The 15,729-nt window shown below is 46.9% G+C and overlaps 1 protein-coding gene across 1 annotated transcript in view; it reads left to right on the top strand.

The window, feature by feature from the left end:
- Window positions 1-15,729, top strand: part of LOC8053888 (sodium/hydrogen exchanger 2) — a 657,649-nt gene that overhangs the window by 610,482 nt on the left and 31,438 nt on the right. The window contains exons 16-17 of the mRNA XM_040205731.3: window positions 13,974-14,095; window positions 15,085-15,161. Of these exons, the coding sequence (XP_040061665.1) occupies window positions 13,974-14,095; window positions 15,085-15,161 (199 nt within the window). The remainder of the gene's footprint in view (window positions 1-13,973; window positions 14,096-15,084; window positions 15,162-15,729) is intronic.

Here is a 15,729-nt window from a genome sequence, read left to right on the forward strand (position 1 = left end):
AATAAAATAGAGAAATTGTGAACAAAAACACCCTAGAAAATAATAAGGACAGTAATCAGGGGTTCTCAAACACATCATTCTTGATCGGGAGCCGAAGAACACTCCATTTGGGGAAAGGGAAGGCTGAGGTAATTTGTGAGCTCGGAGAACCCCTGAGCGTGCTCTGGGGAACCCCTGAGGGAAAACCGTGGGTTCTCAGAACCCAGTTTTGAGAACCCAGAGTTTAGATGATAGTAATTCATTATCACCGAACGGTACTAAGCAAAGGCAGTTACGCTTTGCACAAAAACCAAGCCTGTCTGTTATTACTTCGTGATTATAGAATGTCAGTTCAGACAAAAAGTTTTTTTTAAACACTTGGCGTTTCTTTTTTCGCAAAAATATCTGCTCGAATAGCCATATGTGTTGCGTAACGTGTCTTATATTGAAGTTGGTTTGTTAGAAATAATAAATAAAAGATTTTTTTTTCATTTCAACAGTGAACTTGAAATTATTACTATAAATTTTCCTGTTTCACTCGCATATAAATTATTACCATCTAGTTAGGGTTACACCTACGCTAATGAATATGGACAGTGCAAAAACTCATTCAAAATACTCCAAACATGAATATAAATTGCTAAACCTATTTAAATACATAACATTAATGGCACTCTTCAAATTTAAGCCTCTTATCTTTTTTTTTTTCTTCTTTTCTTCTCATCCTTGCCTGCAAAAAATATTGATTAATTTTGTCGTGTCGCCGGTTTTTCAGCGAAAAAAAAAAAATGGCTTAGGCCAGAGTTTCCTTGCTTGTGATCGAAGCTTCTCTTCTCTTCCCTAACCTACATTTTGTTTTTTTTAGGATACTTAAGTGTTTCTTATGAGTTGTGAACAGGGTGTAAGATAGACAGGTGGGGAAACGAGAGCCAAATGAGCGACCGGATTGTGTCCCCCTCGGGTTTCTCTTTTTCTGTGGCGCCATCTATGTGGAGCACCGCGAACTCTCACTCCGGGTGGGCGACCAGTGGCGACCGGCTAAACTGACGGAGATGGTTTCTCGTGGATTTTCAATGGAGGACTCTCGTGCTCTCGGTCTATTTTGCGCACTCTCCCATAGAGTTCACGCAAATCCGATTCCGACTTTTTTTCCTCTCGCCGCAGCGCCATCTGTTGCAAATCGGGGGTACCCGCAGGCAGACGAGTACACAATCCGGTCACGGCGCTGCGGTAGGCTTCTATGGGCCGTTTCCCCACCTGTCTATCTTACACCCTGGTTGTGAATGCGAAAGCATGAATGTCGTCTTCCGCTCCCCTAGTTCGTCTACGGTGTACTGGCGTGGACGGCCACGTTTCGCTACTGCCGGGGAAAAGGACAGACCGTTACACCCCAAGCGGTTAACTTTAGAACTACACAGATGGGGACAACCAATACAATGACTCAGCGCTCGGCCGACATAACCGAACGCGGCGTCAGTGTTCGGCTGGAGTTCGTGTTTTCCGGTGAGGGGGAGGAAAGCTCTTTTGTCACCACTCTAGCCTGCATGAAAAATGCAGCATGCACGGTGCCTAGCTCAGCACAAAAGCCGAAGTGGATGAAGCTCGCATTCTCTGACGACTGCTTTCGGGATAGATCCGACACTTAACGTCACTTCGTTGATTGTTAGTATTTTTTACATTACACTCTGCCCCGCGGTCTACTGCAGAAGATGACATGGACATCCCCATAAGGCCTGTGGGCATGTGCACAGGCCTTGTGTTGAGTAAACACCGAGGTGTGGGGACAACAAATGGGTCAGAGCGCCCCTTATAGTTCGATCTCCTGCCCATATTAGGCAGGAGATCGAACCCGCCCCCCCCCCCCCCCCCCCCACACACACACACACATTTCCGGCAACGTCTGGCAGAAGAGTGCGGCCAAGCGCGCGCCCTCGAAAAGCGGCCGCAGAACCTCTCCCCCTCCGTCAACGCATGACACAAGAGCGGCTGCCGAGCTCGCGGTCTCGTGAAGTGGCCGCCAATGGCTGTCTATGAGCCGTTTCGCTTTGCCAATGGGAGAATGGGCATTTCTTTGGCGTTCTTTCGCGGTTACAGACGCCGCTGGCTCCACTCCATGAGATAGTTAATGCTTTCGCATTAAAACCGCAACATAAAGGGAGTTTTAGCGAGTCGTTTTTGGAGCGCACGGTTTCGATATCGCGAACAGTGCAGCTGGTCCATCCTGTTAAACAGTACGTGAAATGTAAGGTATTTTAGCGAATCATAAAACTGGCGCAACCGTGTAAACGATGATGATGATTGCGTTTGATTGGCAGCGCCATCTTCTATTAACACGTGAAACACTCTGCAGCGTGCAAAACCGTGGTGGTTCGTATTTCCAGTGTACGACTGATGTAAACAAGACGGCCGACGTAACATTTACCGGTCGGAATGTTAAGACCTACGAAGCTAGGTAGAGTAAAAAGGGTCTAAAAGACCGCAAGGATAGCTGGTGTGCCTCCGTCATCTTGAACTTGAACGATCGGTCACGTTGTGTTATGTCGAACCACATCATTTCGTCTGACCGCGGTTGCCACGGCAGCCCGCAGATCATAAAAAGATTACTAGCATGCGTAGTTCACAGCATTCGCGATTGCTTACCATTGTGAGCCGTCCTCGAAATGATTTGGTTGTACCTCTCAAAGGAAGCTGAGTGGCATGGATGGCAAATCGCCTCCCGCTGTCCTAAGCCTAACGCTCGGCTGGGGCGGCAGAAAGAACCGCTCGCCATCTTCTTTTCTTTTTTTTTTTTTTTTCTTTTTTACACGAGTCGTGAACGGTGCTGGCTACGTTCCGCTGACGACTCCAACGGCCGGAGTGGAAGAAACAAACGAGAAGAGCCTCTCAAAGCCCCCAACGACTCGCGCGCGCATGCGCAGTGGCGTCGCCGATGCGTTCGAGGACGAACCGTTCGTATGGAAACAACTCGCTAAGCCTCCCTAATGAACCGTTCTCGGTTTCGCCGGTTCAAGATTTTCTGGTATGAAAATACGTGAGCACGTGCTCGAATGAGCCGGTGCACTCCCTCGACCAAGGAAGCTTAGGTTCTGCTGGCTCCATGGAGCTGCAGTGACCTATAGGCGGTGACAGGTTAAAGAGTTCAAGGGAAGCTCCTCCCGCCCCGTTCCGGTTTAGCACAGAGAACGCTGTAGAGGAGGCGACCTCCTCTCCAGAGTGGAAAGAGGTAGGGTGAGATTTTCCTAAACTCTTGACTTAACACCGACGATAAATTGGGCTCTCCTGGAGTCACAATCCCATAGTCCCTTTAGTGTCTATCGCGGCTTCTCTTCTGGCCCCCAAGGTCAAAGAATCTTCTTCCCTCTCCTTCCTAATCCACACATTCGTTCATCCAGGGAAACCTCGAACCCGCCTTCCTCGTGGTGGCGCCGATTATTTCTAAAATGGTTAATTAAGAATATTGTCATGAAGGAAGAAGAAGTTCGGTGGCTCCGGACAGATCAGGAAGTGAGGAGGTAGAAGTGAAGACATCCTGACAACTGCCACTTTTCAAATGCTTCCCATCCCTCTTGTATATTAAATCATTTCATTTATCACCGTGACATTTTGGTGGAGGTGCGAAGCCATCCCCCTGACCTCTTCTACACCACACTGGAACTCCGAAACCGACAGCTACCGACTTCAGTCCAGATGTCTACGTCGAACACCCCACCCGAGGAAACTCCTCCTTCGCCATCACCGGCCATTGTACTCTCAAAACCGCGTGACCCAGGAAACTTCAGCGGATCCGGTGAGCAAGATGTCGAGGAATGGCTACTACTTTATGAGCGCATCAGCACGCACAACCGGTGGGACCCAACCATCATGCTCGCCAACGTGATTTTTTACCTCAAAGATACAGCCCGAACCTGGTTTTTAACGCATGAAGAAGGCATCACCTCGTGGGACACGTGCAAAGAACAACTCCAACACCTTTTTGGCGACCCGATCGGACGAAAGCTCTCGGCTAAGCGGAAGCTTGCTTCGCGCGTGCAGACACCCACAGAATCATACATAGCGTACATCCAAGACATCCTTTCGCTCTGCCAAAAAGCTGACCCCAACATGCCTGACTCTGAAAGAGTGCCTCACATCTTGAAAGGCATTGCAGATGATGCATTTCAACTTTTAGTTTTCAAGGATTGCGCAACAGCAGATGCAGTTATCAAGGAGTGCCGTCGATTCGAAGAGGCGAAAAAACGTCGCATCACAGCGAATTTCATCCGCCTCCCGAACACGGCACCAACATCATCATGTGAGGACCCAACTTCTCAGAGTCATCATATAGCAAAAATTGTCCGACGTGATCTTGAAGCAATGTCGCCTTCCAGTTCTCTACATGCACCTGCTGAACCGGAACCCGCCGTGCCCATATCAACTGTGCAAGCTATTGTAAGAGAAGAAATGAATAAGTTTCACGCACCGACATACACAACCGGGCGCCGCTTCCCTCTTGTCCACCAGACTCCTAACTCCCCTCCCCCTGGCAGCTTCTCGTACCGACGTGACCCCGCAGCCTGGAGGACCCCTGATAATCGACCTATATGCTTCCATTGCAGCGGCGTGGGTCATATCCAACGCTACTGTCGAAACCGGTCGAGCAACGGCCTCCGATCATCCGAGTCGAATGGTTATCGTCCCTCCTTTGACGGCCGATTCCGTGGCCGTCCAGGTTCAACACGTTCAGACGACAACCAATACACTATGGCCTCCCGCAACTGCCGTTCTCCGTCCCCACTCCGCCGCCAGTCATTGTCCCCCGCGCACCGCCGCTACATGTCGCCGACCCGTGACCACGCAGCATCGGAAAACTAACCAATGCAGCTTTTCGAGGTAAGGCTGCATCGATGTCATTGACCCGAAACCCTCTCAACAAACACTCCTTAACAGTTCATAATCAGCTTCGTGTATCTATCGACGGAATTGCCATATATGCTCTCATCGACACCGGTGCTGCTATTTCTATAATGAGAGAGGATCTACGACAAAGACTTCATAAAGTCTTAACGCCGCCAGACTCTACATCTCTACGCGGCGCAGATGGTCATCTCATATCTTCTCTTGGCATGTGCGGTGCACGTATTGCCCTAGAAGACAAGAAAACGTTCGTCCTTTTCACCGTCATTCAAACTTGTCCCCACGCTTTGATTCTCGGATGGGATTTTCTCTCCGCCCACGCCGCTCTCATTGACTGCGCCACAGAAAATATTGAACTCGACGTATCATCCCCAGGCGAGCCCCAGCCGGTAGTTTTAAAGCTATGTTCAGTCGAAACATGCCGAATTCCACCTCTTCTAGTGGTTCCCGTTAAGGTGTCATCAAATAGCCCTCTTGTGGACGGAGATTATATAGTGTCTCCAAGTATGGACGTATTATTCACCAAGCAACTCAGTGTGGCCCACTCCATCGTTTCCGTCCTCAATGGTTCCACTTCCCTCTGGGTCGTTAACATTTCCCAGAACCCACAACTTCTTGCAAGTGGAACTTCTCTTGCCATCACATCGCCGTTGTTCTCCGGAACACTATCTGTTAATGCAGTGGATCAGCAACATGATCGCCCAGGTTCGCCACCAATCTCCGACCTTAACAAAATAACGGCTATGATTGACTCTGGACTGGATACCACACGGAAACATCAGATACAAAACCTTTTGCTCAGATACCGCGACGTTTTCGATTTGGGAAGTCGCCCTCTAGGACGAACGACGGCGATTAAACACCAGATTAACACCGGAACACATCCACCTCTACATCGGAGCCCTTACCGCGTTTCCCGCAGTGAACGGCGAATCATCCAAACAGAGGTCGATAAAATGATTGCACAAGACATTGTACAACCATCCTCAAGTCCTTGGTCATCCCCAGTCGTTTTAGTTAAAAAGAAAGACGGGTCCTGGCGTTTCTGTGTAGACTATCGTCAGCTAAACAAGATCACAAAAAGAGATGTGTATCCATTACCTCGAATTGATGATACCTTGGACTCCCTACATGGTGCAAACTACTTCTCCACTATCGACCTTCGGTCCGGATACTGGCAAATCAGCGTGGACGACTCAGACAGAGAAAAAACGGCTTTCATCACGCCAGACGGGCTTTACGAGTTTAAAGTCATGCCCTTTGGGTTGTGCAACGCCCCGGCCACTTTTGAAAGAATGATAGACCGACTTCTAAAACCCCTAAGGTGGACAACTTGTCTATGTTACTTGGACGATGTGATCATTTTTTCTGACTCCTTCTCATCTCACCTCGAGCGCCTAGATCACGTCTTGGACATTTTCAAGCAAGCAAATCTTCAGCTAAATTCGTCAAAATGTCATTTCGCTGCCTCCGAACTCAAAATTTTGGGTCACCTAGTCAACATGCACGGCATCCAACCAGATCCAGATAAGACAAAGGCAGTCCAGGAATTTCCCACACCACAGTCTCCAAAGGATGTCCGAAGCTTCCTTGGACTGTGCTCATACTTTCGACGCTTCATCTACCAATTCGCCCACATTGCTCAACCTTTGACGCAACTCCTCAAGAAGAACCAGCCCTTCCTATGGAAAACAGAACAGGACGTCGCTTTTACTCGTTTAAAGGACGCTTTAACCACCAGTCCCATTTTGGGGCACTTCGATGACTCTGCTCCAACTGAACTGCGCACGGATGCCAGTGGTCATGGCATCGGAGCTATACTAGCCCAGTAGCAGTCGGGACAGGAGTGCATAATAGCTTACGCCAGCCGTACTCTTTCCCCAGCAGAGCAAAATTACACAATAACCGAGCGTGAGTGCCTTGCGGTCGTATGGTCGATCGCAAAATTTCGCCCATACTTATTTGGCAGGCAGTTCTCTGTGATCACTGATCATCATGCCCTCTGCTGGCTCTCCTCCTTGAGAGATCCCATCGGCAGCCTTGGACGCTGGGCCTTACGTCTCCAGGAATATGATTTCAAAGTCATCTACAAGTCCGGAAAACTTCATCGCGATGCTGACTGCCTATCTCGTCATCCCGTAGGCCCTGTTGACCAAACCGCTGACAACTCGGATATTCCTATTCTTCACGTCTCTCATTGGCCTAACATCGCGGACGAACAACGCCGTGACCTCTTTCTGAAAAAAATCATAGAAGCAGCGACCACCGATGCCAACTCGCCATCATCCAGATATTACACGATCCAGAACCATATACTTTATAGACACAATTTTCGACAAGAAGGTCCATCTTTACTTTTGGTAATTCCAAAACACCTACAAAGTACGGTTCTCGGTGAACTCCACGACGCACCATCCGCCGGTCATATGGGTGTCCTTCGAACTTACGCACGCGTAAAGCAGCGATTTTACTGGCCCGACATGTACAGGACCGTCAAACGTTACATCTCATCCTGTGACTCCTGCCAGCGCCGCAAAACTCCACCCTTACGACCCGCTGGCCTTCTACACCCACTCACTCCCCCAGCTTCCCCGTTTGACCGAGTAGGAATTGACCTTCTTGGTCCGTTCCCAACTTCCTCGCTGGACAATCGCTGGATAGCGGTTGCCATTGACTACGCTACCCGCTATGCAATCACCAAGCCATTGTACAGCAGTACAGCCGTGGATGTAGCGCAATTTATTTTAGAGGAAGTAATTCTGAAATACGGTGCCCCTCGACAACTTCTATCTGACCGTGGCCGCCCATTTGTGTCCCGAATTGTTGCCGAAATATTGAACCTCTGTTCTGTCGTTCACAAGAAAACTACGGCATACCATCCACAAACTAACGGACTTGTCGAACGCATTAATAGGACATTGGCAGATATGCTCGCTATGTATATTTCCGCAGACCATCGTAACTGGGATTCCGTTCTTCCTTTCATCACATTCGCCTATAATTCGTCCCGCCATGACACAACAGGATTTTCACCATATTATCTACTCTTCTCTCGGGAACCAAATTTGATCATTGACACTCTTCTTCCAGTTCCAACTAATGCCGAACTCACCGACCACACCACACAAGCCATATGTCGAGCCGAAGAAGCGCGTCAACTTGCACGCCTTCGAACTCTGGACTCACAACAACACCAATCTGTTCGATACAACGAATCCCACAGGTCTGCCTACTATTCCCCGGGCGACCTTGTCCTGGTATGGACACCTAAGAGACATGTGGGCCTGGCACAAAAATTACTTCCACGCTACTCCGGGCCATACCGCGTCCTCGCCCGAAGAAGTGACCTCACCTACCTTGTTCAGCCCGTACAACCACCACAAAACTCACGCCAATCTTCAGCCGACACCGTCCATATAACAAGACTAAAACCATACCTACTACCACCAAACGGCGAGACGCCGCTTTCACCCGGAGGGGGGTAATGTCATGAAGGAAGAAGAAGTTCGGTGGCTCCGGACAGATCAGGAAGTGAGGAGGTAGAAGTGAAGACATCCTGACAACTGCCACTTTTCAAATGCTTCCCATCCCTCTTGTATATTAAATCATTTCATTTATCACCGTGACAATATTATATAAAAAAATTTGGCAGCGACATTTACCTTTACAGATCTATAATGCATGAAATGCATTATAGGAAATAAACGTTTTTCACATAAAGACGGCACCAAGTGGCTAAAACTCTAACTATGGTTGGTGGATGGAATGGGAGCTGCGGTACCTTTCCTGATTTCTCTGCGGCTGATCCGAGTCGCGGAAAAGGCAGGAAAGGTAGTGCAACCATTCTTCCGGACGTCAACCGAAGTTAGAACTTTCTCTGCTGCGAGAGGAAGGCCTGCGCATGTGCAGAGCCCTTCTTCAAAACGGTTAATTGGTAAGGGAATCGGTGTGTCACGCGCCACCATCAAGCATGGAAATAAACTTATTATTATTATTGTTTACTATTATTATTAATATTCATAACATTATTATTAATATATTTCCCCGATAAATTTAGAGGGGAAACTGAATGGCTGTATCGGTCACGTGACGTCGATTTCCCCCGCTAAATTTAGCGGGTAGCTGAATTAGTGTATAAGTCCCGTGGAATTTCGTCTGAAGTGGGCCATGCTTCAGACGGGGAAATTTCTCTCAGCAACTTGACGTCGCAACAACGCGGACCACCTGTGCTCACTTACACGCAGCGGCCGAATTGCTACGATTTGCTGTCATCATTATTAAATATTTATTTTCTTGCACTTTTTAAACACCAAGCGATGCTTTATAAAAGCGTTTTCATGTCTTTAAATGGCGTTTGGAATACTAACTCATCTTTCAGAAACGAGTAATGCAAAAAAATGATCCATTTCAACCAGAACCAAGTTTTTAGTTGTCATCATCACTACCGCAGGGGTTTCAAGTGAAAATATCGCGACTGATTGACTGCTCCCGCTTCAAACGTTTCCGAGTTGTCTGAGTTGCTCGTCCGTTTCGAACCAGACTCGATCCCAGCATTTCATATTGCAGCGCGAGGATCTAGGGAAAGCTAGGGAACAACTCGCCAGCAACACCGAAAATGCGGGGGAATTCTCCCGTCTATAGCGGGCCTAGGCAATAAACCAACTCTGGCTGTATTTCTGACAGTGCGTAGCAACTTGTCTTTCGCAGAAAGCCATAAAACAGTCCTATATGTGAAACCGGCTCGCTTGGTTTAGCTTGGGACTATGAAAGTGCCTTGTGGACTCTAAACAATCACGAGCTCGAGGATTTATAACGACGGTATTGAGGCAAGAAGCAGATTAAATATATAAAACTTTCCTCTGCGGAAAGTGGGTTCGGAAACTCGGAGCAGCACAACATTTCTTTGAAAGGAATTCAAGCGGCAACCATTATAACAACAAAAACAAAACCGTTACACGGCAGTAAAGTAGGCTAAAAGCAGCACAACGCCAAAAAACGTGGACAACAGAGCACACAACTTCTGCGTACATTTTTTTTTTTTTTTTTTCATTTTGATTTTGTTTTGTTTTAAACTAGGATGATTTACTCCCTACTTTGATTGGCTTCGAGTTCCGGATTTAATAGAATGAACACTGGTATCTGTTTTTCTTACGCTGTCCTGCGTTTTCCTACGTTATCCTACGTTACCCGAAGGCCTTTATTTATCCTGCTTTGACCGGCCAGTGAGCGATTCCTACGTATTCATACAGCAACTGCGGACGGTAGTTTATCCGACGTATCATCCTCAGCTTTCTTGTAGATGAACACCTTGCGCCCTCTCTCGCCTGCTCTTCTTAAAACGATGTAAAAAATAAATTCCAGTCGAATAAAAAATAAATTCCAGGATACCAATATACAGGAATAATACAAAAACAATCAATAGAAACTCGAACCATAGGGATGTGTACAATTTGTTCCTAAGCCATACTTTTTTTTTCTTCTTGCGTTGAGTTTTATGAATTTACTTTGCAAACGTTTTAATATCTTTAAACCACAATGAAGGAACGTAATATTCCCGGCGATTGTGATAGCGTAGGACTGACATCACGAATCAAAATAGAACTTTATTACCACGAATACTCGTTGTTCCTCGGGGCCTTTTCCTGCATTAGCCCCTGTAAGGCTCCCTTTTCCACGCATACATGGTGGTCGCATTGTTTCAGCTCAAGTCCAGACGCAGCCGATTCTACAAGCATGTGGCCCTAAACAGTGCTTGTACTGCATGAGCGCGCGTGCCTGGCAGGGACGCTGAAAGTCCGAGCTCGCTCTTGTAGCTTCTGCTGCGCTCACACGTGGAGCGAAAGTTGAAACGGAATAGAAGCGGAATTCACTGGATGCCATATTTGAAGGCGCTGTTTAGAGCGCACGCTCAGAATGAGCTCACATTAACAGGCTGCCAAGACAGGCAATGTTGATGGTGTGGAATGCACGTCGGAAAGGAACCGTGGAAGCTTGCCTTCAGCACGCGCTCAGCAGTCGCGCAGCTATGGCCGCCATCGGATACTCCTAAAGTAACTGGATCGTAGGAAAGATAGCGCCAAGCTATCCGCGTATGGTCGCCATTTTGGCTCATGAAATTAGAAATTTCTCCTCGACCTCTTCATCCTTGGTGAGCCGATCTAAATTCGCTGGTTACAGGTAGCTTTATAAAGACGTTTCTTGTATACCGAGATTTTGCTATCTACACATCGGCGAAACAAGCGTACATCTGGTACCACCTCCACATGCGGTGTCGGTGCTTGGAAATACGCAAGTAGCACAATACAATTGCAAGAGATTCGTGGAGATGGGAATGTTTGATAACTTGATTGCATACAGAGTGCCAAAGACGCTTATACTGGCGACGAACGCTTTCAGTACGATGATGCTCCATGGTGATCTTGGTGCCACTGGATTAGAACGACCCTCTCGAAGCTTCGAAGATTTGAAGGGGCCGAAATGCCGATGGCCATAGCAATGGAGACGAATTAGCCAATCGCCTTGCGAGGTTTAGCTCGTCTGTATGCTTGTATTTGTTTGTGTTTGGCAGGCAGGCAGGGAAGGCAATGGGCGGTACTTTCCCACGATCCAGTGACTTTAGATACTCATATAGCCTTGCGGTGATTTCCAGAATGAAACGATATTTAAATGAGACTTTCAGATTGTACACGAGCATTGCGTGAGCACTGGATATTTGCTCATGACAATCAATGCCTCGGCGGACATTCGGGCAGTGGCCGGCTTTCAATCGCTGCAATGACGGAAATTGCCGAATCCCAACAATGTGTGGATCTCAGTACGTGCACTGTGCTTTGCGAACCCCAGCGCGAAGCACCGTGGTGGGACAATAATGGATATTGGCGGCTTATAATCGGCACCAGATTATGGCCATACTCCCAGATTTACTCAATCTTACTCCGGTGTAAGTGTTTTGTACCTTGGCGTTCGAAAATCTACCCTCGTCAAGCGTCGCTATATCTGTGTTGTCACGGGACACGACCCGCCGGAGTAACTCGGATCTATTTGGGTAAGATTTGGAACACAGCCTATCTGGCCGCTTGTTCTGACTCCGAGTTGAGGGCGCGAAGCCCAGTTCGTTTTATATATATATATATATTTTTTTTTTCTGCAACTGCCAGTTGGCGGAAGGAAAAAAAAAATCTAATGCGTGCTTTATAAGTTATGAACCTTAGGAATTAATTGAACGAGTGATAACATAGGACAGGAGGCATTAGATATATTGTATGAGTGATCTCCAATCCTCGGTTTGGCACGCTCCAGAATCGCTTTCTCTAGATTGCGGGTCTGTCAATGGGCGATCGTAATCAGCACCTTTGACTCCGCGTGTGGCTCTGGAGCAGTGTTGTGAAAGACACTCGACAATAGTATCTAGCGAGTTACTTAATACATGCTTCAGAACGTATTTAGAGTACTACTAAGGTTAATTTCCCTCCAAAATATCTTTAGTACAGAACAAATTACTTATAAATGTAATTCAATTACTTTCAAATAAACTTTTTCCTTACATAATTTGTATTGACTTGAGTGATACTAGAATGTTTCATTAGCAAACAACAAAATCAAAGAAACAAAACTGCAGTGCTATTTTATGCAGTCCCCGTAAAAAAGCAGCATCGCACTGGTACATTTCACACTCTGATATTTGTAAGACCAACTAGCAAAAAGAGGTCACTATTAGTCATGTTTTACATAGAGGGTCTGTAGTTTTACATTTGCAGCAGCGCCGTAACCATGCGTGCGGGTACGTGTGCCGTTACCGCAGCAAAACACCGCTTGGGTCGTTTACTCATCCCGTGAAAATGCTTGCGTATGTCAGCGCGTGTTATCTGGATAGCGAGGCCAGAACCTCGCAAAATAGGCGATTGCGAGCAGGGCATGCCTCTGCTCGTGCGGGCAAGTACGTGCCATTGCAAGCTTGTCAAAGCTAGCTTCACGCTCACGATCAGAACCTCCGTGTCACTAGTTGCGTGCAGTACAGGCGAAGGCAACGCCAGGAGAGGGGAGAAAGGGCAAGCACTAGGAAGGCTGGGGAGGAGGAGAGAAACCTCTGCTCTTCTCGAACGTTCCTAGTGCTCTCCCTTTCTCCCCTCGCCCTCCATTGCCCTCCTCTCCCGTCCCGCCTTCCTAGTGCTCGTCCATTCTCTCTTCGCCTGGCGTTGCCTTCGCCTGCACTGCGCACAACTAGTGACAGAGTATAAACCTGCTGCTGCAGTTCTTTCATGGCGTGCTAAGACTGGCTGGGCGTACGACCCGATTGCGATATTCGGCGAGCCGTGATGGCTAATCGACGGTGTGCAACACCACATCTACTTGGTCATGAGGGAGTTTTAGAATAGCATGTCCACACCTTGGTGGTTTGCGGCTGACGAACTCCTTTCTAAATCTGCAGGCGTACAATCATCGCTGCCGTCCATATGACAGTCGCTGCCGTCCGAACGGCAATGAATTTTCTGAATCCAGATTCGGTTGTTATTAGATGATCAGTTGACTGAATCACGGCGGCGTCCTCCAATTCGTGTGTGCGCGGCTAATGAAAACCAGTTGTCGTACTAACAGGTCAAGTGACTAGTATAAAGTTGCGTCCCTTCAGGCGGTGTGCGTTTGCGTTTGAACGTGTGTATTGCTGTTTTCTTTTGTTGTTGCTGTTTTCTTAAAACATTCAGTTTTCGTGAATTTTCACATGTCTCCCCGAGCCCCGACGACACTGTAACAATGTGCGCCGGTAGTCCAGTGTGGCTTTTAATATTTCGAAATCTGACTCAACGTTCTCCCGCTTCTACTGCGGTTCTGGCCGAGCGCAACGTTACAGTGAGACGCAACCGCCGAATTACAGCGTCACGAAAACATAGCGATTCTTCCGGCTCAAAAACCGCATAAAAGCTGGAAAAAAACAACTCATCATTATATTTTGAAACGACGACCAGTGCAAAAAAACGCACACCGAACGCGAAACGATCACCTTATATACACGCTGTGAATTAAGCCCGTCTCATTTGTGGTTCCCTCTCTTTCACCCCTCCCCTTTCTGGCCCTGCCACGTCCGGACCCCTAACACGGAACAGCGCCGTGTCGGACACGGTGATCTTCATCTTCCTGGGCATCGTGCTGGTGAACAAGAAGCACGTCTGGAACACGGGATTCGTCGTCTGGTCCACGGCGCTCTGCCTTGTCTACCGCTTCCTCAGTGAGACGAGCGAACACTATATACGAGCGAACACTATATACGAGCCTCCTTCGGACTAGGCCATTCTAATTTATAATCACTGCACAATTAAAAAAAAAAAAAAAACGCGGGACGTTGTCATTTGGAACGTCGTATTCTAATGATATTGCCACATTCGCCGACAAATACGCCGAAAATCAAATAAAAAGGCAAAGGGCTTGAACATGATAGGTAACGCCCTGCCTATCTTACATTTTCAGTGACCGTGACGTGCGTACTTGTTGAATTATATAGAATACATACAAAAAAATATAGGAGCCTCACTGCGCGAACTGCTATTTTATTTGTCCGTTTCTCAGGGTTTAGATTATTGACGTTTTCTAACTAGATCGCATGCTTTCTTTCGCTTCTTGCAAACACAATGCGCGGCTTTAACAAAACATGCTTTTGGCAAACCAAGAGATCTTCAGCAGTATCGCGCTTGTTCCCACATATGCTTTTTTTGTAATTGCTCTGTGACGCTCTAGCAAGGTACATTTTCTACGTCTGCGAGAAGTGTTTGCCGACTGTTCTCCTAGTCTCACTTAAAAGCAGGAACTCTCTGTAGCGAAGACTTATATAGCGAAAATGCGGATATAACGAGGATAGGGATATATTAAAGCTACGGATATATTAAAGATACGGATAATGTGAATATACAAATGTAACGAAGAAAATATTAAAAATAATTTTAATACTGGCACAGGCATTTGAGGAACAGATATGATGATGTAAATATATAGCGAGGATTTGTTCGTGACAAAAAAAAAATCTGACTTGACTATATAGAGGGTCTACTGTATGCGATGATGTAAGCGATGACGTTGCATTCTTGTGTTTGTGTTTTCTTTGTCCATTACCGTAGGTTCAAATCTCTCATCTAACTTTGTCGAGCGCTGTGCATTTAAATGGTAAATGGTAGAGTGGTATGGTTTGCCTGAGCGTTCCTGGTCCTTGGTGTCTCTTTTCAGCGGTCTTCGGGTTAACTTACTTAGTGAACACGTTCGGGCGGATCAAGAAGATCAATTTGGAGGAACAGTTCATTATGGTGAGTCATCTTTCTTTGCTGCACGTAGGAGACCCCTTGTTAACTGTAATTCTTCACCGGCTGATTGTCGTCTAGACTACGAGATTACGGGGTATTATCATTTAAGACGGGCTAATCCCTAACTGTACAAACAGTTGTGCATTGTGTCCCCCCAAAATATTTTTTTTCGCGAGAATAAATTACGCACCGATAAAAGAAGAGAGCAAAAACGATTGCCTTTCTTATATTGGTTCGTAGGAAGTTTACTTTTCTACTTTAGCTTTTTATAGTGACAAGTTCTTCATATATATATATATATATATATATAGTGAGAGAGGGAGGGGGGGTTTCTTCTTTAAGCTTAACATATTTAGCTTAAAAAAAGCCGTGGAAGCTACAGTAATGCGGTTTAGAATTAAAATTTTATTTCGCGGCCACATCATTAAGTCATGATAATTCTTATTTTCTTGGCTGCAGTTCGCTTTAGTATACAGTCAGACGTCGGATGATGAATACCCCACACGTTATACACGTGTGCTTGCATGCGTGCGTGCGTGGATGGCTTGTTAAAGAGTCGGGAAAGGAGGAA

This window comes from Ixodes scapularis, unplaced genomic scaffold, assembly GCF_016920785.2.
Source record: "Ixodes scapularis isolate PalLabHiFi unplaced genomic scaffold, ASM1692078v2 PGA_scaffold1__304_contigs__length_218370807, whole genome shotgun sequence".
In the NCBI taxonomy this organism is placed as follows: domain Eukaryota; kingdom Metazoa; phylum Arthropoda; class Arachnida; order Ixodida; family Ixodidae; genus Ixodes; species Ixodes scapularis.